Consider the following 25,838-nt stretch of genomic DNA (forward strand, 5'->3'; position numbering starts at 1 on the left):
ACAACAACCCGACCAAATAAAAAACAACAGCAGAAGGTCACCAACAGGTCTTCAATGTAGCGAGAAATTCCCGCACCCGGAGGCGTCCTTCAGCTGGCCCCTAAACAAATATATACTAGTTCAGTGATAATGAACGCCATACTAATTTCCAAATTGTACACAAGAAACTAATATAAAAATAATACAAGACTAACAAAGGCCAGAGGCTCCTGACTTGGGACATGCGCAAAAATGCGGCGGTGTTAAACATGTTTGTGAGATCTCAACCCTCCCCCTATACCTCTAACCAATGTAGAAAAATAAACGCATAACAGTACGCACATTAAAATTCAGTTCAAGAGAAGTCCGAGTCTGATGTCAGAAGATGTAACCAAAGAAAATAAACAAAATGACAATAATACATAAATTACAACAGACTACTAGCAGTTAACTGACATGCCAGCTCCAGACTTCAATTAAACTGACTGAAAGATTATGATTTCATCATATATATGAACATCAGGCACAATCCTTCCCGTTAGGGGTTTAGTATCATACCATCATAACTACAAATCTGAATTTAGGGCAGCTGTTGAATATGTAAAACCAGATCTAATATGTGGCACTGAATCATGACTGAAAGGCATTAAACCGGGTAGGGACCCAGAGAAAAACTGTATAAAGTCTTGTGAAGTTTTCCCAGAGAATTACATATTTCACCGTAATGATCGAGACTCCCTTGGAGGAGGCGTATTTACAGGTATTAAATCAAACTTGGTATCTGATGAAAAAGTCGAGCTTGTCACTGAATGTGAAATTATTTGGACAAAAGTAAAACTACAGAGTATGAAGGACTTATACTTGGCATCATTTTATATGCCACACCGTAATATGAAAGACATCATCAAACTTAAAGAGTCAATAAACAAACTTGCTGACGGTAATAAATATAAACAAATGATCATAGCAGGGGACTTTAACTGCCCTGACATTGATTGGGACACCCTCTTAGTTAAACCAGGTGCTCAAGACCGTGAAGTACAACAAGCACTTTTAGACACCATAGATCTGGGGCTTACTCAAGTACAGAGAGAACCAACTAGATATAATAACTTACTAAACCTTGTTTTCACAAATAATCCATCACTATGTAAATCTTCAACCAGCATTCCTGGCATCAGTGATCATGCTATGGTAGTCACAGACTTTGAGTCGGAGTTTGACATAATCCCACACTATATCAAACAGTCAAAGCGTAAGAAATACATGTTCAACAAAGCCGACTGGGACTCAATCTACAAAGAAATGGAACAACTGTCAACAACTATGGAATCCCAAACCGCCACTCCAGTAGAGGATCTATGGTCAACCTTCACCACCACTGTACTCACAATTATTGACAAATACACCCCGTCAAAGGTATGTGCATCTAGAAAATCGCTGCCGTGGCTCAACAGAAATCTAAGCCGGATGTTAAAACGCAAAATAAGACTCTATAAGCATGCTAAGAGATTTAAGCAGTGGAATGACTACAAGAGCTTCCAAAAAAAGTGCAAAAAAGAATTTAAGAAAGCAGAGATCAACTATATCAACAACACCATTTACCAAGGTCTACAAGATAACAACACTAAACTATTCTGGCGCTATGTTAAATCCAGACGACAGGAAAACATTGGCATACCTGCAATGAAACAGAATGGAGCACTTGTAAACGACAACAAGGAGAAAGCCAATATACTCCAGCATGGCTTCCGTTCAGGTTTCTCCTGTAAACGCAGCTCCTAACAACGATGAACGACTTATTCCAACTTCAAGACAAAGGCCTGCAGACAGATATAGTTATACTAGATTTCTCTAAAGCCTTCGATACGGTCCCGCATCAAAGGCTATTAGCCAAACTCGAAAGTTATGGTATTGATGGTCCAATACTAGATTGGCTCAACATGTTCCTGACAAAACGATCCATGAGAGTCTTAGTGGATGGCGAAAATTCTGACTCTGTAGGGGTAGCATCAGGAGTTCCTCAAGGCACGGTATTAGGACCGCTGCTGTTCCTATGTCATATTAATGACTTACCCGAAACTGTTAAATCTCAAGTCAGATTATTCGCAGATGATTGCCTACTGTATAGGAAAGTCCAAACACAATAGGACCACCAACTACTACAAAACGACCTTGTATCGTTGGAAGAATGGGCCACAAAATGAGGTATGAGATTCAATGCAAAAAATGTTACGTGATGAGTGTCAACAACAAATCATCTCACTTTTATAAACTGGACAATCAGATACTGCAACAGGTACAAAAAAATCCGTATCTCGGTGTAATTATCTCAGATGATCTGAGGTGGGGCGCCCACATCGCTAAAACCGTGAAGAAAGCCAACTCAACTCTAGGCTTCTTGCGACGAAACCTCCGCCACTGTCCAAAGGATTGCAGGAAACAGGCATATATAGGACTTATCCGTTCACTTTTAGAATATGCGTCCATAGTCTGGTACCCTTACTTAATGAAGGATATTAATGCACTTGAAAAAGTACAGAGACAAGCAGTGCGTTTCATCAGTGGGGATTACACAAGCAGAGAGGAAGGTAGCATAAGGAGACTTATGATTGAACTAAACCTTCCAACACTGGAAAACAGACGTCGTGACAGTAGACTTACTTTTCTCTACAAGGTGGCCGGGGAGTTGGTACCAGCTATACCGCAAGAATCAGTATTAGTTAAAGAGAGACCAAAACGACAAGTTAAACCAAAACAATTTAGTGACTATAAAACAACAAACATTGTAGACAAATTTGCTCAAAACAACAGCCGTTGCTTTAAAATTCCACCTAGCAAATCAGAACAATACAAACAGTCATTCTTTGTAAGAACAATACCTGATTGGAATAGACTACCAGACAATCTCGTGTGTGCTTAGACAATTGAGAGCTTTAAAACTTCGGTTGCTCCCACAACGTTGGACTCATTTTCCAGCGCCTCTCTCCCGTTGCCATTGATTCCATATCCTCAGTGGCCCTGCAACGTATTTATTCACTTGTGTGTGGTGGTTGAAGGTGGTGGTTGTGTAATTTATTGAGAGCCAGTTTTACAGATTTTACAGATTTTTACAGACTTGATAGTGTTTTAATGTGAACTTTTATTTCCTGTATTGCCAATGAGAACCCTGAATGATGTTTAAGCAAAGTGAAAATACATTTACTGCCATTTCTCGAAAGAAAATGAGATACACGAGACAAAGAAATAGCCGATTCATAGTCGCCATCTTGGTTTTATGAAGAAATTTTAAAGAAGTTTTTAATTAACAGTCCTTTTACCTTTTAAACATAGAACACTTTTAATATATAGTGAACAGTTTTAAGAAAGACAATTGTTTTATTTAAACATTTTTTCCAAATCACTGTTTTTGAGTAGATACAACCAACAGTAAATTCAAAATGTCGAGAAGGTCAAGTAGAGAATTAGTTCCAACTAAAATATATACACCCAGCAAGAGTATTCAAACTACTAAGAATTATGTATTAAATGAGAAAAGAACTTTGAATAAAATTAAGGAAGCTGCAAATAGAGACATTGATATTCAAGCAACTTTGAAAAGGGGGAATTTAATCATACAGTTTTCATCGGCTGCATTTTTGCAATTCAATACATGCTTCGACCAGTATTTTAGCTCAAACCAAAGTTTAAAACTAACAGTACATGAAAGGTTCGATTTATCAAAGAAATTATCTGAGAGGTCAATTTCATTTGCTGACGTTAGTAATCTGTCAAAGCAATTATATAGGGTGAACATTTTTAATACAACATGTCGTATTGAAGTGAATGGGAAACAATTTATGTCATTCATAGATGAACTTTCTAAAATTGCATCGCATATGAGTAATGATGTAGACTATAAACATCTCAACACCAAAATTAAAGAGCAATGTGATTTTTTATTATCATCAATTAATAACGGTCATAATCCGTCAGTTGTAGTGGATAATACAAAGATTAGTCAATCTAAAGCTGTTACAAATGCTGCCGCTGGTAGTAATGACATTAAGGACCCTAAAGTATGCCCTAAATGTACTAGAAATTGCTTATCTAGAAGTGTCTGGTGTAATAGGGGTGAACATTGGATACACTATAATTGCGAAAAACTAAAAAGTGAAATGATTAACATTTTAGAGAATAATTCTGATACAAACCATTATATATGTTCAATTTGTGATATAGACTCCATAGATGATAAGCAAGTATTATCTGTGAATTCTCCCACTCATACTCAAGTATGTGATAGTATCAACTTACCTTTGGTCAACATGATTAATGAAGAATCTTTTTTAGAAGGAAATGAAATAGAATCCGATACTTCAGTAAAACATATAGATAAAGATCAAGTAATACCCAAAGTAACTTTTGCTCAATCTCTTTTATTGGAGGAATTTCCAAGGTCTTGTGCCTTATGTTTAGAGTTGTTAAATACTGATGAACAAATTTGTGAATTCTGTGATCAATCTTATCACATAAAATGTATGGGAAAAGAAAATAAAATATGTCTAGGATGTGAAGCAACACATAGTCAAAATTCTGAAAATTTGCATTTGAATATTGAAACTTCAGTAAAGAAGGTTAATTCACCTCGTCCAACTTTAGTCTGTGTAGACAAAAACATTACTGATAAATCTAAAGAAAATCAAGATAAGGATAATGAAAATAGTGTGTTGAAACAGAAAGAATTGCGTCAATTAGAACTAAAATTAAAGAAAAAAGAAGAAAGTCTGAAATTAAAAGAGTTGTCAGTGAATGAAAAACTTAAAGAGAAAACCAAGCTTCTTGATTATCTTCACCAAATTGAAGCCCGAAATTTAGAGTTAGAACAAACCATAAAAACAATGAATAGGAAAATTATTATATTGGAAGAAAATCAAAATAACTCTTCCCTGCGTAATGAAAAATCAGAATCTGGAAATTTAAATAGTCATAGGGATAATAGTGAAGATTTACTGGTACAAGTAAGGAATAAAGTCACAAAATTTATTGTGGACAAGATTGAAAATGAATTGGATAAATTATCTGACAATATTACTGAAAGCAATGATAAATTAAAGGATACACAAAATCATGTTTATCAACAAAATGTGAAAGATAACTCAGAAAATCAATATTCTCAACATAATTGGGATTACCAAAATTATTATCATCAATATCCATATTATTATGATCATCACAACTCATATTATATAAATAATTATGGAACTGTAAATGAGAGTCATAGTGATTCAGAAAGTAGATGTGATTATGAAAATCAATGGTTTCAAGATACGTCTCCTGACAATACTCAAACTGTTACTCATTCGAATCTTATTGATGTATTAGCGTCAGACAACCAAGTAAGGACAAATTGTGATTCACAAAGTAATCAACCTAGGGACTATTTGGGACAAAATTTATATTTCCAAAGTAATAACATTGCCAAAACTTTACATGGAAATAATTTTTTATGGAAAACAAGCCTCAGTGTCCAACCGACATAATGGAACAATTAAATCATGAAAGTAGAGAGGATGATAAAAAGAAAGAACTTAATATTTTAACTTTTAATTGTAAAAATATACAAACATGCGGTATGTTTTTTGATGAACTTTTTAAATCAACAGATATATTTTTAATTCAAGAACAATTTGGCTGTTTAATTTTCAACTGAATTTACTTAATGAACTTCATCAAAATATTTGTGGAATTGGAAAAGCGGTCGATGATAAAGATCCAATAAATCCAACCAATTTACCTCGTGGTTATGGGGGAACAGGAATTTTATGGAGAAAAGACCTTGACAATTTTATTAATCCGTTAGATATTGGAAACGATAGAATTTGCTGTGTTGAACTTTTAGGATCTTCAAAGCTACTCCTAGTATCTGTTTATTTACCATGTAAAGGAACACCATCTGACTCATTAGAATTTTATAACTGTATAGACCAACTACATGAAATCGTTCAAAGTTATAGCGACTCTCACTCTATTATAATTGGTGGCGATTTTAACGAAAATATTTTAAGTAAAATAGATACGAGAAGAAACAAATATTTAGTAGACTTTTTGAATGAAAATAGTTTATATACTGAAGAAAATGGTATTACTTTTGTAAATTGTAGTGGTAAAGGAACTTCAACTATTGACTTTTTACTTTTTAAACAAGATTTTAAAGAGAATGTGATCAGTATGGAAACAATGGACAATGTAGCTACTAACGTGTCTGATCATTTTCCTGTTAAAGCAAAATTGAAATATATCATCAATGCTAAAGAAAAACTGAAATGTTCAAATTCAAATATTCTACCCTCTGGAAAAACTCCATGGAAAAAAATAGATAAAGACGCATATAAAACTTTAGTTGAAAATGGATTAGATAATTTTTCATCATCTTTAGAAAATAAATATGAAGTGGATATTGCTTTTCAAAATATGAACAGTTTACTCTTCAATTCAGCAAAAAGTTGTTGTCCAACTCCTCGAAAAAGATATAGAAAACCAAAATTAAAAGTAATGAATGAAGATATTTCTGGCGCAATTGCAATGAAAAAAAAGGCTTTTTATCAATGGAAGATTAATGGGTGGTCGGAAGATCCAAGGAATGAACTTTATATTCAGAAAAAAGAGACAACTTATAATTTACGTAAACACTGTCGCAAGGCAGTTGCGATGAATAGAATCGATGAAAGAGAAAAAATAATGGAAGCAAATATCAAAAACAAAAATTCATTTTATAGACTTATTAAAAAACAGAGGGGAAGATTAAGTAATCATATAGATGAACTATCTGTAGGAGACACAGTGTATAGTACAGAAAACAACATTTTAAGTGGATGGAAACATCATTTTGAAAATTTAACAAAAAATTCTATTCATGAACATTTTGATAACAAATATCAACAAAAGATCGAACAAGAATATATTGATATAATTGACATTTGTAGAGCTATGTTTCAGCACCAAAGTATTACTGAAAATGAAATAGTAGAAGCTTTGAAGTTATTAAATTTAAATAAATCACCAGATATATTTGGAGTTTCAACTGAAAACTTATTATATGGAGGACAATCTCTTATTTATCACCTTAAAGAACTCTTGGATAGTACTTTTAGACTTTGTTATATACCAGACGAACAGAAATTAGGGATAGTAATTCCGCTCTTTAAGAATAAAGGAAGTTGTAAAGACAGTAAAAATTATCGTGGAATAACAATTACTCCAACATTATCCAAACTCATTGAGGCTGTTTTAAAGATCAGAATTAATCCTGACATTATAAAATATCAAAATGCATTACAACGTGGCTTTACTAAAAGAACAGCACCATTAAACTGCTCTTTTATTATAGAAGAATATCACAAGGAATGTATCGAGTTAAATGATCAAATAATAATAACTATGCTTGATGCAAAATCTGCATTCGATGCTGTTAAACATGCTGGGCTTATCAGAAGATTATATCAAATGAAAATTCCGGAACAATCAATTTTAATTATTGATAATCTATATAAAAATGCTGTTTCTTGTGTTAAATGGAATAATCAAATATCGGACACTTTTAGAATAGAACAAGGCGTAAGACAAGGAGGGACTCTTAGTGCAGACTTGTACAAAATCTATATAAATACACTTTTAGACATTTTAGCTGATTCAGGATATGGAGGCAAAATTGGATCTATTTCTTGTTGTGCTCCTACTTGCGCAGATGATTTAGCCATTCTTAGTAACTGTCCGTATGAAACGCAAATTTTAATTGATATGGCCTTTGATTTTAGTAAACGTGAGGCATACTTACTACAACCAGCAAAAAGTTGTGTTATACAGTCTAAATCACGACACCATGAGAAAGTAAATGAAAATTTTTGGAATTTAGGCAATTCTGTTCTTCCAACTTCTAATAAAGCAACACATATAGGAATATGTCGTACAGACGATGATTCATGTAAAGCAACAATAGATGAGAATTTAAAGAAAGCAAGAAGAACACTATATAGTTTAATGGGGGTTGGACTTTATGGCGAAAATGGACTAGATCCACAAACTTCAATGTCAATAATGAATACTTATATTATACCGATAATGTTTTATGGATTGGAAATAGTAATTCCTAGAGGAAGATGTTTAGAAACTTTAAATATCCAATTTAAGAAGTTCTTGAAACAATTGTTATCTTTACCAAAAACAGTAGCAGATCCTGCCATATATATGATTTCTGGGATGTTACCTGTAGAAGCTCAAATAGATGTAAAAATTTTAACTTTTTATGGAAATATTACTAGACAAGGAAAAAATTCTATTGAATGGCAACTAGCGGAAAGGCAATTAAATGTTAAATCTATTAATAGTAATAGTTGGTTTAGTTTACTGAGGAAAATATTTTTGAAATATGAACTTAATGATCCTGCACAATACTTAGTTAATCCAATTAGTAAATACCAATGGAAAAGGGAAATAACTTCCAAAGTTCAAAAATTCTGGATTGAGAAGATACTGAATCAAGCAAAACTTTATACCAGTTTAAGATACTTATCGTTGATATATAAACCAGGACAATGTCATTCTATTGCAAATACAAATACTATGAATTCAAGGGAAATTATTAGAATTCCTACAAAATTGAAAATAGCTACTGGGAGTTACATTCTGCAAACAGTTAGAGCCAAGTTTAAAAGTAATACAGAACTGTCTATATGCAAACTGTGTAATGAAACAGAAGAAACTTTACCACATTTCTTATTAACGTGTAAAAGTTTAGAAGATATCAGAAAACCAATTTTGGAAGATTTAATTAATTCCTGTAGTGAAGAACTAGCTGCTTTTAAAATGAAAGGTGAACATTTTGACATTTTACAACTGATCATAGATCCCTTTAATTACATGACAATGATAAGAAATGAAAAAGTTTTTAAAGTGATACAGAACATTATAGATCCAAAATGTAGGCGATTATGTTACAATCTCCATTGTGAAAGATATAGACTGTTGCAATTAGATGATATAAAGAAAAAGAAAAGAAAGTAACATTTTATGAATCCTAAGTGTCAATTGGTTGTCTACTCTTAAACAGTGATATCTTTAGATAAATATTTTTAGATTTTAAAATATTTAATGATTTGATGATATTGACATTAAGTCCAATTTTATCGTCAAGAATATGATGAACAATGTAAATAGTGTATAGTGATATTGGTGGAAGATATTTTTATTCATGATGTGAAAAACCAATACTCGGAAGAGGTGTGCCTACATTGGCAGAATATATATTACAGATTACAGATTCAGATTCAGATTCAGAAAGATATATCGAAAAAGTCAAACGTAATAGTCATCTTGAACCAATGAAATAAATGATCATTAATCATAATGAGTTTTGCTATTAATCATGTAACTGAGGATCACGGATAGTCAAATCTGTAATGGATTTGTTCTAAATATTACTTTTTTAAATGAACCGGAAGTAAATATACCCCGCGAAAATGAGGCAATGGACAGCGTGAAAAATGTAAACAGAGAAAAAATCATATGTTAAAAAATGAGTTAGCGTTGTATGTTTACATCCACTGATAAAAAATACATCTTTTAATAGTTACATTGAGTTCAAGTGTAATGTGTTGTAAATTTACTTTCAAATTATTTTAACCAAGCAAGAGACAGAGGCTTGTCTCAAATTATTTTGTAAGTTTCACATCCAATCCATTGGCATTGGCATTACAAACGGACATATTATATGCATGTGTGTCTATCCCAATTTTCAGATGCCTGGAGTTCAGTGGATGTCATTAGTTCATGTCTGTCGTATTTGTTTTGTTTTAAATTATATTTAGAAATATTTCACAATTGCATCATTCTGCCTTTCTGGTAGTCCAAATAATTTAGTCCAAATAATTATGACGTCTTGAAAGGCTATTCAAAGAAAAAAATTATAATAGCCTTTCAAGACATCATAATTATTTGGACTACAAATAATTATGATGTCTTGAAAGGCTATTATATTTTTTTTCTTTGACGCCTTGCATCAACGAAGTAAGGCGTCAATGAAAAAAATATAATAGCCTTTCAAGACGTCATAATTATTTGGACTACCTTTCTGGCAATTTCTTCTTCTTAATTTTTTCCACCACTATCTGGACAGGTCGGGAACTTTTAACGGGTTACACAAATGAGTTTAACACTGTTATTGTCCAAATAACACTTGAAATTTTGATATTAGCACATATTTGTGATTATCAAATACTTTTATATATCATATTTATGTGAGTTCCTGGTCTAGTGGTAAAGACTGATGGCTACAGTGCTGAAGGTCCTTTTCTTACACCATGTACACTGCACCAGTAAGCAGGGTTTGACACTAACATTAGAGGTGATGTAGTCCACAGGACTACCAAGAAAAAATTTTGGGTAGTCCTGGTAGTCCTCGTCTATCACGGATGAGGGCCGCAACGCGGCCCGAACTAGCTAGGGGGGTTTGGGGGCATGCCCCCCCCGTGAAATTTTTTGGAAATAAGATGCAATTTCCTGCCATCTGAGCACCCCAGAAGCACACAAATGTTCATTTGAGTTTTGAAAATATTTGGTTTTTTTTTTTCAGATAAATTAAAGTTGACATTCAGTGAATAAATTTTATTACTCATGAACTTTTCCTGTCAGAAAATATTGAAAAATTAAATGCAAAATCTGCAATCTGAGACAATTTCAAAGGCCTTGTTAGGTAGTGTTATTTCACCTTTTATTCCGGGATTATTTAGAAAAAATAGGATAAAAATAAGGCCATAATAAATAATAGGTTTGTTTGCCCAAACGCTACCTACCCAGATAAAAGCTGCCTACTCTGTCTCAAATTCTTTTATTGTCCTGATTTGAAGAAGTTTTTTTTAATCAAATAGGCATGAAGACTAATAAACATCTAATACTTCAATTTCTTTAAAAAAAAAAATTAAAAAAAATGCCCACCTACCTACCCACTGTCTCAACCTTAGGGTAGGGTTTGGGCAAACCAACTTAAATATTTTTATGTGTGGCCTAAGTCAATGTTTGAAGTTTTCATTAATGCTTCAAACAGTTTATAATTAATTTTTTTGTAGTGATACAATGTCTTTGTGTGTGTACTAGAGGTCAACTTCATCATCTCTGTTGAAAGCAATTCAGTGGATATGTTGCTGAAACAAAATGTCTTTAATATTATTTTATATGACATGTATGTAGGTTTTTTTAATAAGAAAGCCACCAAAAAAATATTGTTGCCTTTTTTTCCAAACTACCTCTTCCTGTTTATTTTTTTTAGGGGGATAATAATTTTTCATCCAAATTTGGGAAGTATTTTTTTTTAACTCATCTACGTTTTTATTGCTGACCTTTGCTGTCTATTCAGCAATTTCTTCACATTTTGGTTATCAGACATTTTTATTTACATTGAAAATCCTTTGTGTTACAAACACTGTGATGATTCTGATCAGAAATCTGGATCTCAAAAGTGCTTTCATAATAACAATATTAAAATTACGTTCTTCCGAATGCCATCACTGTTTTTGAAGAATTTAAACATTATTGGGAGGACTTTTATGCCAATCTTTAGCATTGAAATAGCCAGACCATATACAAATTTCCAGGTGGTCCATAGGACTACTGATTAACCATGTTTTGGTAGTCCTCCTAGATTTTAGGGGGGCACCGGACTACCGGACTACCGTTAGTGTCGAACCCTGAACTGTAAGAGAAACAACAATTTGAATTATGCGGAAAAACACAATTAAGCTCATCACAAAAGTTACTTAATCACTTTTAAAATAATATGGATATTTTTACTGTCAAACATGTTTTAAGAGACCACTTAAGGGATATAAAAAGTAGTCTCTTAGACCAGTGGTCTTTAATACAGGTTCAATTTATATGAAATGTACATGTACTACACAGTGGGGGATCCAGAAGTTAAGTGGGGGTCGTCACGCCTCAGTGATTCCATATATAATCGACCAAAATTTTTCCAAAAAAGGGCCTCCCTCTAAATCTGCCTCCCCTACAGAGGCATCTAAATTTGTGGTCTTTAAACACAGGTTTTTGCTTAACAAAGCAGATTTGACTGCATTTCTATTAGTTATGTAGAATTTTCCTTACACCTTAATAAAAATAAAACTATTGGCATCTCAGAAACAATAGTGTGAATTGCACCATTTATTGAGGAAAACAGTTGGAAATTCCTTAATTGGGTTTGAAGAAATACTGAAAGAGAGAAAGCAATTTAATAACATCTTAAAAGTTAACACATGTGTCAAACTTCCTCCTTACATTTGCATTTTTATGCTGCTTTATCATAAGTAAGGCCTAAATTAAAATATTGTTTGTTTACCCAATCCCTACCCTGCCAAGCCAGGTGTGGGTAGGTAGGTAGGGAAATAATTTTATTTTTCCAAACAGCTTGAATGTTATTGGACGATACGACAAGCCTGAAAATCCAAAATGAATGAAATAACATTTGACTTAGTTTTGACAATAAAATTTTATGAGTAGCAACAATTTTGCAGGGTCGGTCGGGATTGGGGAAACAAACAATATTTTATTTTAGGCCTAATAAGTGTATTCATAAATTTAGACTAACTCTTTCTATATGTTTTATTACAGAGTAACAGACAGAAATGACATTGAGTTGATAGCAGATTATGGCTTCTGATTCCTCAAGGTAACTATTTAAGAACAATTCACAATATTTAATAGTTTACAATGGTAAGGCCAAATAGAAATATATGTGTGGAACATACAATGGTGAGGCCAAATAGAAATATATGTGTGGAACATACAATGGTGAGGCCAAATAGAAATATATGTGTGGAACATACAATGGTGAGGCCAAATAGAAATATATGTGTGGAACATACAATGGTTAGGCCAAATAGAAGCATGTGTCAGTGGTCTCGCTAGCCCAAAATAGAAGGGCGCCGCACCCTGGGTGCCCTCAGCTGCGCCCTGGGTGCCTTCATCCGCGCCCTTCTGCCCTGACGTCTTTTTTCAAAATTATCTTGTGCCGTTTTGGTAAAATTTTGTTTCATCCATTTCTGATCTCCAAGTTTTATTACATATATGACACCTGTGTGATTGCTCCCAGGTTAATCATGTCATTACAATCAATTACAATGATAAAGACTTCAAAGGTGTTAATAACTAGGTAATTTAATTAGGACAATGTATCTTTTTGTCATACTTTTGATGAATGTGTCAGCGAGTGTGTTTAGCTTGGGTCCGCATTTTCGATCTCCAAGTCACAATGGAAGAGTGTATAAATGAAGACTTTCATGACTTTAGAATTGAATTTAAGTCATCAAAATAAAACTATGCCTTCCATCTCAACTTGTTAGCGACAAGCATAGTTTTTAATTTACGCAAATGTGGTGGAAATTGATTTTGGAGTTACTTCCCCTGTTTTAGCTTATTACAAATTTGTGCTCTAAGAATATTATCTAGCTAGTATCAAAAAAAGGAATAAATTACCAATTGAATATATAATACATAATAATGTTACTTGAAAGATATTAACTGTCTTTGAACATATTTAAAAATATATATTGCAATTTCTACTTGATAATTACACTTTTAGCATTCCATGTTCTAAACATTGTTAAATAAGTAAGCTCTTTCACTCAGGGCATTTATGCATTAAAAGCTGTTATTCGTATACATGTATATATAGATATAAAGATAAAAAAAAAAAAAACCTATATAGATAAAAAAAAAAAAAAAACATTTTCTTTGATAATGGGTAATGGGTAGAGTGAAGTCAAACTGTAAAAACATAATATATTGATGAAGATATACTATATCATTCATAACTACACAAACAATGAAATAAAGACTATAGTTGAAAAGCATCTTTATTTAAAAAAAAACATATATAGTAAAAAAAAGAGATTTGTTAACTCTTGATACACACAGAAACGTAGACAAAAAAATAAGCAGTGCCTTTTCTTATCATAAAAAGTGCCCTGCCCTCCACTGGCACCCTGCCCCTTTTGATTTCTAGCTAGAGCACTGTGTGTGGTTCCAGTTACCTAACTACCTACGGGCCAGGTGAGCTTTTCCCATCACTTTGCGCCTGGCGTCCGTCCTCTAACTTTTACAAAAATCTTCTTCTCTGAAACTACCTAGCCAAATTAAACCTCACTTGGCCACAATCATCATTGGGGTATCTAGTTTAAAAAATGTGTCCGGTGACCTGGCCAACAATCCAAGATGGCTGCCATGGCTAAAAATAGAACATAGGGGTAAAATGCAGTTTTTGGCCTATAACTCAAAAACCAAAGCATTTAGAGCAATCTGACATGGGTTTATGTTGTTTATCAAGTCAACATCTATCTGCCCTACAATTTTCAGATTAATCGGATAACCCGTGGTTGGGTTGCTGCCCCTGAATTGGTAATTTTAAGGAAATTTTGCTGTTTTTGTTTATTATCTTGAATATTAATATAGAGATAAACAGTAAACAGCAATAATGTTAAGCAAAGTTAGATTTACAAATAAGTCAACATGACGGAAATGGTCAGTTGACCCTTTTGAGGAGTTATTGCCCTTTATAGTCAATTTTTAACCTTTTTTAGCTCACCTGGCCAGAAGGGCCAAGTGAGCTTTTCCCATCACTTTGAGTCCGGCATCCGTCTGTCGTCCGTCGTCGTTGTTAACTTTTACAAAAATCTTCTCCTCTGAAACTACTGGGCCAAATTGAACCAAACTTGGCCACAATCATCATTGGGGTATCTAGTTTAAAAAATGTGTGGCGTGACCCGGTCAACCTACCAAGATGGCCACCACGGCTAAAAATAGAACATAGGGGTAAAATGCAGTTTTTGGCTTATAACTCAAAAACCAAAGCATTTAGAGGAAATCTGACAAGAGGTATAAATGTTTATCAGTTAAAGATCTATCTGCCCTGAAATTTTCAGATGAATCAATCAACCCGTTGTTGGGTTGCTGCCCTGAATTGATAATTTTGTGGAAATTTTGCTGTTTTTGGTTATTATCTTGAATATTATTATAGATAGAGATAAACTGTAAACAGCAATAATGTTCAGCAAAGTAGGATTTACAAATAAGTCAACATGACCGAAATGGTCAGTTGACCCCTTAAGAAGTTATTGCCCTTTATAGTCAATTTTTAACCATTTTTCGTAAATCTAAGTTATCTTTTACAAAAATCTTCTCCTCTGAAACTACTAAGCCAAATTGAACCAAACTTGGCCACAATCATCATTGGGGTATCTAGTTTAAAAAATGTGTGGCGTGACCCGGTCAACCAACAAAGATGGCTGCCACGGCTAAAAATAGAACATAGGGGTAAAATGCAGTTTTTGGCTTATAACTCAAAAACCAAAGCATTTAGAGGAAATCTGACAAGGGGTAAAAATGTTTATCAGTTCAAGATCTATCTGCCCTGAAATTTTCAGATGAATCAATCAACCTGTTGTTGGGTTGCTGCCCCTGAATTGATAATTTTGTGGAAATTTTGCTGTTTTTGGTTATTATCTTGAATATTATTATAGATAGAGATAAACTGTAAACAGCAATAATGTTAAGCAAAGTAGGATTTACAAATAAGTCAACATGACCGAAATGATCAGTTGACCCCTTTAGGAGTTATTGCCCTTTATAGTCAATTTTTAACCATTTTTCGTAAATCTTAGTTATCTTTTACAAAAATCTTCTCCTCTGAAACTACTAAGCCAAATTGAACCAAACTTGGCCACAATCATCATTGGGGTATCTAAAAAAATGTGTGGCGTGACCCGGTCAACCAACAAAGATGGCCGCCACGGCTAAAATAGAACATAGGGGTAAAATGCAGTTTTTGGCTTATAACTCAAAAACCAAAGCATTTAGAGGAAATCTGACAAGGGGTAAAAATGTTTATCAGTTCAAGATCTATCTGCCCTGAAATTTTCAGATGAATCAATCAACCTGTTGTTGGGTTGCTGCCCCTGAATTGATAATTTTGTGGAAATTTTGCTGTTTTTGGTTATTATCTTGAATATTATTATAGATAGAGATAAACTGTAAACAGCAATAATGTTAAGCAAAGTAGGATTTACAAATAAGTCAACATGACCGAAATGGTCAGTTGACCCGTTTAGGAGTTATTGCCCTTTATAGTCAATTTTTAACCATTTTTCGTAAATCTTAGTTATCTTTTACAAAAATCTTCTCCTCTGAAACTACTAGGCCAAATTAATCCAAACTTGACAACAATCATCTTTGGGGTATCCTGTTTTAAAAATGTGTCCGGTGACCCGACCATCAAATCAAGATGGCCGCCACAGCTAAAATAGAACATAGGGGTAAAAGGCAGTTTTTGGCTTATACCTCAAAAACCAAAGCATTTAGAGCAAATCTGACAGGTGGTAAAACTGTTTATCAGATCAAGATCTATCTGCCCTTTAATTTTAAGATAAATCTGACAACCCATTGTTGGGTTGCTGCCCCTGAATTGGTAATTTTAGGGAAATTTTGCTGTTTTTGGTTATTATCTTGAATATTATTATAGATACAGATAAACTGTAAACAGCAATTATGTTCAGCAAAGTAAGATTTACAAATGAGTCAACATGACCGAAATGGTCAATTGACCCCCTAAGGAGTTATTGTCCTTTATAGTCAATTTTTAACAATTTTCATAAAATTTGTAAATTTTTATTAACATTTTCCACTGAAACTACTGGGCCAAGTTCATTATAGATAGAGATAAATGTAAGCAGCAAGACTGTTTAGTAAAGTAAGATTTACAAACACATCACCATCACCAAAACACAATTTTGTCATGAATCCATCTGCTTCCTTTGTTTGATATTCACATAGACCAAGGTGAGCGACACAGGCTCTTTGGAGCCTCTAGTTCATAAATCTTAGTAATCTTTTACAAAAACCTTCTCCTCTGAAACTACTGGGCTAAATTAATCCAAACTTGGCCACAATCATCATTGGGATATATATATAGTTTATAAAAATGTGTCCAGTGACCTGGTCAACCAAACAAGATGGCCGCCATGGTTTAAAATAGAACGTAGGGGTAAAATGCAGTTTTTGGCTCATAACTCAAAAACTAAAGCATTTAGAGAATCGGACAACCCGTTGTTGGGTTGCTGGCACTTGCTGCCCCTGAATTAGTAATTTTATGGAAATTTTACTGTTTTTGGTTTTTATCTTGCATATTATTACAGCTAGAGATAAACTGTAAACAGCAATAATGTTCAGCAAAGTAAGATTCACAACTAAGTCAGCATGACGAAAATGGTCAGTTGACCCCTTTAGGAGTTATTGCCCTTCACAGTCAATTTTTAACCATTTTTCGTAAATCTAAGTAATCTTTTACAAAAATCTTCTCCTCTGAAACTACTGGGCCAAATTAGTTCAAACTTGGCCATAATCACTTTTGGGGTATTTAGTTTATAAAATGTGTCCGGTGAACTGGCCATCCAACCAAGATGGTCGCTACGGCTAAAAGTAGAACATAAGGGTTAAATGCAGTTTTTGGCTTATAACTCAAAAACCAAAGCATTTAGAGCAATATATAGTGAACAACAACCTTAATATGTTAACCCTTAATCAGTAAGTCAATTAAGCCAAAACAAAAGGTTTAAATGGTGCTCTTCATGTCTTTGTTTAGGAGGCCTTCCAAGAGAAAGTCTACAGCTCCAGGCGATGCTGACAGTTCATCAGCTAAACAAGTAAGGAAGTGTGAACGTACAGGATGTCCGGCTAAAGCTCCAATATGCTTTGCTTCATCTTCAGAAAGGTATGTTTATTTTTCTAATTTTGTCTTTCAGAAGTGTTTAAAAGAAATTTCACACTACATTGTACCTAGCTATCTACATGACCTAATGGATAGATAGACATTTGATAAGCTTTTCTGCCATTGAAAATTGAAAGTTGCTTCCCCTTTGCTAACTTCTAACTGCTAATGTCTTAAAGTTTTTCTTTTTTTGTGTGTTTATAGTATGAAGCACATGCAATGTTTTTATTCTTCATGTATTAATTGCCTTTAAACCACTGACAAGACATTCTGGAGAAAATAAATTGCCATTATATCTTGATTCTTGGTCTATATATATTGTATTGTGAGCCATTTTGAAGTTTGGGTGTGATAACTGAAATTTTTGTGAAGAAATTATCAGACAATGAATCATTATTAATTGTCTTCAATGAAAGACTTACTTTTAAATAAATAATTGACCTCAGTCTAAAAAAATAGTTCGAAATTGAAATGAAACTAGAATTGCCATTGCAAGCAATAGCGGATGTCACCCTTCCCTTATTGCCCCTAAGCGGCAGCCATCTTAAAACAATTTAACAGTAAATTAAGCAGATCTATAAATTGCAATATATCTTTCTGTAAATTTTCAGTACATTTAGAGCATTGTTAAAAGTTTCATATTTCTACTGTTTCCATGGCAACGGCAGCCATTTTGAAAATTCCAAAGTCGAAAGTCTCATTTGTACATGTTAGTTAACAATACTATTAAGTTTCATTAAGTTTGGAGCATTTTGAAATTTTTTGACATTTTTGCAGTTTCCATGGCAACGGTGGGCATTTTGGAAATTCCAACTTCAAAAATCTCATGCAGACCTGACAGTCAACAATCATATTAAGTTTCATCAATTTTGAAGCATTTTGAAATTTTTGAAATATTTGATCCTGTATCCATGGTAACATAGTAGTTCCAATGATTGTAAAAATTATTCAAAACCTGTATATAGTGGACAACTACATTGTATAGAAATTTTATGATTTTAAGTTCAAGCATATCAAAGTTATTCCCCAAACCCAGACATTTTTGGAGCATTTTGACCTTTTTGCATTGTTTCCATGGTTACGGCAGCCATTTTGGAAATTCCAAAGCCAAATTCCTTGTCTATCAAAGTTGCTCATCGTTATGTTAAAGTTTCAAAACAATTGGAGCATTTTCATATTTTTGAAATTTTTGGTGTAGTTTCCATGGCAACATAGTAGTTCCAATGATTGCCAAAATCATCCAAAACCAGTATATGGCTGGCACCTCCATTGTATTAAAATATAATGATTCTGAGTTTAAGCATCTCCAAATTATTCACCAAAAACAAAAACTGGAATTTTTCACAATTGTTCCGTTTCCATGGTAACGGCAGCCATTTTTTATGGTCTTAGACCCTACTGCAATCCGAAATTTTGTGTTCCACCTTATAGTGAACTATCATTAAGATTGGTTCCATTTCACTCCAAAAAACCTACCGGACAAAATAGGTGGAAGTATAATAATAATAACTAGATTTGTAATTGCTAGCAATAACGGATGGCACCCTTCCCCTATTGCCAAGGTAACAGCAGCCATTTTGAAAATTCCAAAGTCAGAGACCGGATTTATACATGCCTATTAACATTTTTGTAAAATTTTAGAAAGATTGGAGCATTTTGAAAATTTTGAAATTTTTCGCATTTTACCAGTTTCCATGGTAACGGCGGCCATGTTGATGGTGCCAACCCTTATTTGCAAATCTGCACATGGTGGTTAACATTATTGTTAAGTTCCATTAGCATTGGTCCATACAGTTCCGAGAAATTGCCTGGACAAAAAAAGTGGAAGAAAAATAATATTAAAAATAATAAGAAAAAAAGAAACGAAGAATAACAGTATGTCACCCAAACTCCGTTTAGGGTGCCATAAAAACTCCGTTTAGGGTGCCATAATAATACAGAAAAAGAAACAGAGGAAAAGCAATATGTCACCCGACATTGTCGATCGGGTGACATAACTATGAAAATCTGCTATTATTAACACGAAATTCTTCAAATAACATTAAATATTACAATTTATTTTTGTTTTCAGATGTGTTGGGAATGGTTATACGTCACGATGGTATCACATGTCACAGTCAGAACATTACTGTAATGAATGCTTTGATCACCACTACAGAAGGTATATATAATATAAAACATACATTATTTCAGAGTTACCTCCCCTAAAAATGCCAATTTAACCCTTTCAACGCTATACACGGCATATGCTGCAATGACATACGCCGTCCGCCACTGCTATTCGCGGCATATGCCGCGATGACAACGGATTTTTCATAAGGACTCTTAAACCATTCGGTTTTCATTCGGGTCCTCTCTAATTTTTCCTTGTATGAATCGAGGATATACAAGGTCTCATTTGCGCTTGAAATCCCGGCAATTTTTATTGTAAAATCATGCAGTAGAAGGAAAATAAAAACAAATATTTTGACAAATGCAAATGGCGGAAATCGGAAACGAATCTGTAAATATGGAAATATTTCAGCATTTCTATGGGGAAACTTACAACGAGGATTAGTTAAAAGGTTTCTTGTTACCTCAATGTGTTTATTACATTCAATTCGTGTGGGAAATATGATTTGATCGATCATTACGAGACGTAGAAAAAGGGGGGAAAACGGAGGTTGACTGAAAATTTTGAGAACGGAGCCACTGATTTGTGCCACGATTACACAATCCGTTGTGTATGGTGCAATGCGCTACGGAATCGAGCAATTGATGTCTTCTTTATTATATGGCAGATAAAACAACAAAATAGATAAAGACTAAAAGTAGTTTTTATTCAAAATTCAACACAAATGTAATAAATTACACCTTTTACCTGTTAATTACCTGAAAATGCAGGTAACCTGATAAAAAATTTACTGAAATAACTGCCTAACATTACAGTTAATACTCTCCTGAGCATTTTTCATGCAATAACTTTCTCTGTATCTCTTATAATAATAAAGATACAGCAGTCTGAAAAGGAATATACTGTTCTAATGAATGAACACACAAAAAATGCAGCAGCAGCAACCATTTTTCTATTTTTTTGTGTAGCGTTGAAAGGGTTAAAACAATAAAAATCAAGAGAGAAAAAAAAATTGCTTCTAAAACATTATTATTTCAAATAATTATCTCCATCTCATTAATAAATAAAAATATGGTAAATGACTCGCTGCATTGAAGACCTGTTGATGACCTTCTACTGTTGTCTGCTCTATGGTCCAATTGTTGTCTCTATGACACATTCCCCATTTCCATTCTCAATTTGAAAATATCATTGGTAGATGAACTACAACCAAAATTATAGAATAGAAATCTCATGGCAGATCCTTGTTTTTCATGCGTATTTAGATTTATCGTCGATAATGCCACATTTAATTTCAGCAACAAGGATATATATAAAATAAGGCTTAATGTCAGTTTAAGCTGTACCAGCACTTTTAAATATTTTAAAATCTAAAAAAAATGTACATCTAAAAATATCTCTGTTTCAATAAAGACAACCATCAATCACTTAAAGATATAAATAGATCAAAACTTGTGTATTGATTTGCAAGGGATGATTAAGGTGCATCCTGATTTATAATTGTTAATTCCACATTTTTCATTTCAGCCACAAGGATGGATATGCTGTGTTTGCTCTATGGAAAAGAAAATGGAGTACGTACGGGACGACAGACCCTAATATAAAGGCCTTCATGATGGATACGATGTTACCGTACTGGGCTCAGTGTACACAGTGTCAGAAATGGCGACAGATGTCTAAAGATTCTAACATTTCACCTGACTTCCTTAAAAAATATGTTTGTGGCATGTCTACCAGTGGTATTACGGTACATAAGGCCCTAAAAAAAAAGAATTTTTAGTTTTCCCTAACCCTACGTATCTGCCTACTCAAAATCCTTTATCATGTTTATTGTCCTGATGCAAAAACCTTTTTTTAATCAGATAGGCATGAAGACTAATGGCAGATTTTACACTACAGTATTGTGTTCTGTCTCCTACTTTCATGTTGCTAACGTGACAGAGACAAAAATGAGTAACGTTAGCGACATTTGGACATGTCACATTAGCAACAACATCTTTAAAAGTTAAAATGTATGCACACAGTGATGTTTAATATATGCCTGGAGTAATAAAATTGTACAGTCTGGTTTAGAATTTCTAAATATACAGAATGTCATTTGTAGGTGTACTTTATATCAAATGAATACACAAGAAACCAATTCGTAATAGTAACATTAGCAACATCTACTATCATGACATTACGTTTTGTTGCGAACGTCTTTTTGATGGACGGAATACATTTAAGGTCCTCTTGTAACAATATTACATACAACTGACCTTCTTTGCTTCCCCATCATGTGAAGGAACTGATTCCGAATCTATTTCTGCAAAGAGCGATATCGTAACTCCTATACAGGAGAGTTACAGATCTAAATATATGTTGCTCACGTGACACTGATTAGGACGGAAACCTCGAGCAGTAACGTTCGCAAAAAATAAAACAGCCAATGATATTGATTCCTCCAGTCCTTTGACCCCCTTACGTCATCCAAATTTAATATGATTGCTATTTTCAATTATTTATAAAACCCGGGATAAAAATAACTACAATGGCCTGTCTGAGAACCAACAAGAAAATTGCGATCGTGACATACCACAATGGACGGAAAAGATGTGACGTTAGCAACAATATTATTAAATTACGTTTTTAGCCTTTACCAATAAAAATCTGCCTTAAAGTTATGATTAAAACACAAAAGAAGACTTTTTATTAAAATATAAGTCCATGTTATTAGGCTCAACTTATAAATAATACTTCAAAATTCCACTCCAAATAAGCTGGATGTCAGTAAAGTAGGTCATGATGTCTATTCCATGTCCAATATTTTGAAATTGAAAACCCTCTAATTCTAACAAAAAACACAAACACAGAGTAATTTTTATTTTTATTTACTCAGAAAGACACATTTTATTCAATAACATAATGCATTACTCCATTACACAGTCTGTTTCACAGTTTCAGCAATTGCTTTTTTGATGGATACAAAAAACAATAATTCCTTCTTATTGTAAAATCTGCCTTATATACATTTGATATGTTCAATTTCTCTTTACTGGAGAGAAACATATGTCTACCTTTGGGTAGGGTTAGTGCAAACGAAATATATTTAAGTGTGGCCTTGTTAAAGTTAACAATAATGTACATTTCTTTTATACTAGTAAATATTAATTACATTTCAAGTATATAGATAAACTATTTAAGTATTAATAACGACTGCCTTTGTAAAAATAAGATGTGGTATGATTGCTAACTCTCCAGCCGAGACCAAATGATGTAGAATCTTATACAGTTCAGTGTACAGCCTTCAACAATGAAGAAACCCAATACCGCATAGTGAAGTATAAGAGGCCCTAAAAAATGACAAAAACAACCAAGAAAACTATTGGCATGATTTATGTACAAAATAATAAAAAAAAATGTAATCAGCAAAAAATGAGAACTGTTAAAATACAAGCTTCTGACAGGCCCTTACAGAATATGACACAGTTAAACATCTTAAACGTTGCTAGACCTCCAAAAAAGCAAATTTAGCTTTATACATACATAAAGCTCTAAAATGCTCTTTGACAATAGTTTCTACAGTTACATAATTGTAAAAAGAGTACCATTTATTTTGAATATGTTTAATAAAAAATGAAGTATCTTTAACATGTTTTAGTTAATCATTAAAATAAGAATCGATTATAATGACCATTTACCATGATTAATAATCAATGACTCAAACTACATTCATTAAACAAGTATGTAAAGTTTTCTTTTCTTATTTATATTATTTCCTACAGAAATCCAGCCAGACAAATTCCTGTGACAGTCCAGAGGATTATGTAAGTAAAGCGAATATGAAAATACATTACACTATGTTACACTAGTAAGTAAATCACAGTTTAAGATAAACAATATAACTTTTTGTTTCTAGATTAAAAAAATAACTTTTGTACTAGATAATTCTTTCTATTTGTTTCTGTTAGATTATACGGTTGATCAGCCTAACTTTTTTATTTATTTTTATAGAGAGTAGAGTATACCAAGGATTATAATTGGATTACACAGTTGATAGCACCACCATACTTAAAGAACTCCCCAGCTTTCCCGTTCCTGTCGTCTTATTTCCCTGATTGTGTTGGAATGTGTGCCATTGACATGGAAGTCTTCAGCCAATCTAAATCTCCAGGTTAGGCCTAATAATTTTTTTTTTGTGTTTCCTATTTCCCTTCCTACCCCCTAATTTAGAAATAGCATACCTAATAGGTATGTTTATGCCCCATTTATAAGCATTAGGTTTTAGTCTGTTAAAAGTCCAAAAGTGTTCTACAATGATCACCAGTCCTTTCATTTGATGCCAAACATACCTAAATATCCTACATATTTTGAAAGTTACACTCAGGCATAGGATCTATTTTGCATTAAATATGTACTACTTTCTGGTATGTTTTTTCTGGCCGTATAACTTTTGTAACTTTTATATAATTTCAGATACGCCAGCCCATTTATCTCCCTTTGTAACCTTTATATAATTTCAGATATGCAAGCCTATTTATCCCCCTTTGTAACCTTTATATAATTTCAGATATGTCAGCCTATTTATCTCCCTTTGTAACTTTTATATGATTTCAGATATGCCAGCCTATATATCTCCCTTTGTAACTTTTGTATAATTTCAGATATGCCAGCCTAGTTATCTCCCTTTGTAACTTTTGTATAATTTCAGATATGCCAGCCTATTTATCTCCCTTTGTAACTTTTGTATAATTTCAGATATGCCAGCCTAGTTATCTCCCTTTGTAACTTTTGTATAATTCAGATATGCCAGTCTATTTATCTCTGTAACTTTTATATTATTTCAGATATGCCAGCCTATTTATCTCCCTTTGTAACCTTTATATAATTTCAGATATGCCAGTCTATTTATTTCCCTTTGTAACTTTTGGTATAATTTCAGATATGCCAGTCTATTTATCTCCCTTTGTAACCTTTATATAATTTCAGATATGCCAGTCTATTTATCTCTAACTTTTATATAATTTCAGATATGCCAGCCTAGATATCTCCCTTTGTAACTTTTGTATAATTTCAGATATGCCAGTCTATTTATCTCCCTTTGTAACTTTTGGTATAATTTCAGATATGTCAGCCTATTTATCCCCCTTTGTAACTTTTGTATAATTTCAGATATACCAGTCTATTTATCTCCTTTTGTAACTTTTGTATAATTTCAGATATGCCAGTCTATTTATCTCCCTTTATAACTTTTGTATAATTTCAGATATGCCAGCCTATTTATCTCCCTTTGTAACTTTTGTATAATTTCAGATATGCCAGCCTATTTATCCCCCTTTGTATCTTCTATATAATTTCAGATATGCCAGCCTATTTATCTCCCTTTGTAACTTTGTATAATTTCAGATATGCCAGCCTATTTATCTCCCTTTGTAACCAGTGACCAGTCTGAACCAGCTAGATGTTTTCAGCCTGGAGCTATGGATGAATTAGAACAAGCAGAATTCCCTGAGTTTGATAAAATTCCCACACTTTATTTAGCTATCAGAAATATTTGTGTGACGTTGTGGAACTTGAATCCAAAGGTGAATATGCATACTGTGGATTCATTTATTTTCTTGTACTGATGAAAACTTCGACTTTTCATGGATATTTGACTTTGTGGTTTTGCCGATTCAAGGTCTGCATATATAAAACTTGTAGGTTTATTGTTATTTGTTGCATATTTGATTTCAAGATTCTCCTGTAGCAACAAAATTCACAGAAATTGGTATCCAACAAATGATAAGAATCCACAATATTGTGGAACATATAACATATGGTGTAGAGTGTTCTCTCATTTTATTAGATATGATATTTCATGTATCTGAAGCCTTGTTTCTATTTTAGGTATATTGGGGCTATAATTATACCCCCACTTTAAAAAAGGGGGGTATACTGTTTTACCTCTGTCTGTCCTTCCGTCAGTCAGTCTGTCTGTCC

General features: G+C 33.2%; 1 protein-coding gene across 1 annotated transcript in view; it reads left to right on the forward strand.

Annotated features, from left to right (window-relative positions):
- Positions 1–9,476: 9,476 nt before the first annotated feature.
- The window catches only part of LOC134690655 (lysine-specific histone demethylase 2-like), a 43,243-nt gene continuing 26,881 nt past the window's right edge, over positions 9,477–25,838 (forward strand). Inside the window, exons 1-8 of the mRNA XM_063550649.1 lie at positions 9,477–9,675; positions 12,616–12,673; positions 17,639–17,767; positions 19,836–19,925; positions 21,405–21,624; positions 23,642–23,683; positions 23,871–24,030; positions 25,263–25,441. Coding sequence (XP_063406719.1) covers positions 12,654–12,673; positions 17,639–17,767; positions 19,836–19,925; positions 21,405–21,624; positions 23,642–23,683; positions 23,871–24,030; positions 25,263–25,441 — 840 coding nt within the window. The 5' untranslated portion in view covers positions 9,477–9,675; positions 12,616–12,653. The remainder of the gene's footprint in view (positions 9,676–12,615; positions 12,674–17,638; positions 17,768–19,835; positions 19,926–21,404; positions 21,625–23,641; positions 23,684–23,870; positions 24,031–25,262; positions 25,442–25,838) is intronic.

The sequence above is a fragment of the Mytilus trossulus genome, chromosome 11 (genome assembly GCF_036588685.1).
Source record: "Mytilus trossulus isolate FHL-02 chromosome 11, PNRI_Mtr1.1.1.hap1, whole genome shotgun sequence".
Classification (NCBI taxonomy): Eukaryota; Metazoa; Mollusca; class Bivalvia; order Mytilida; family Mytilidae; genus Mytilus; species Mytilus trossulus.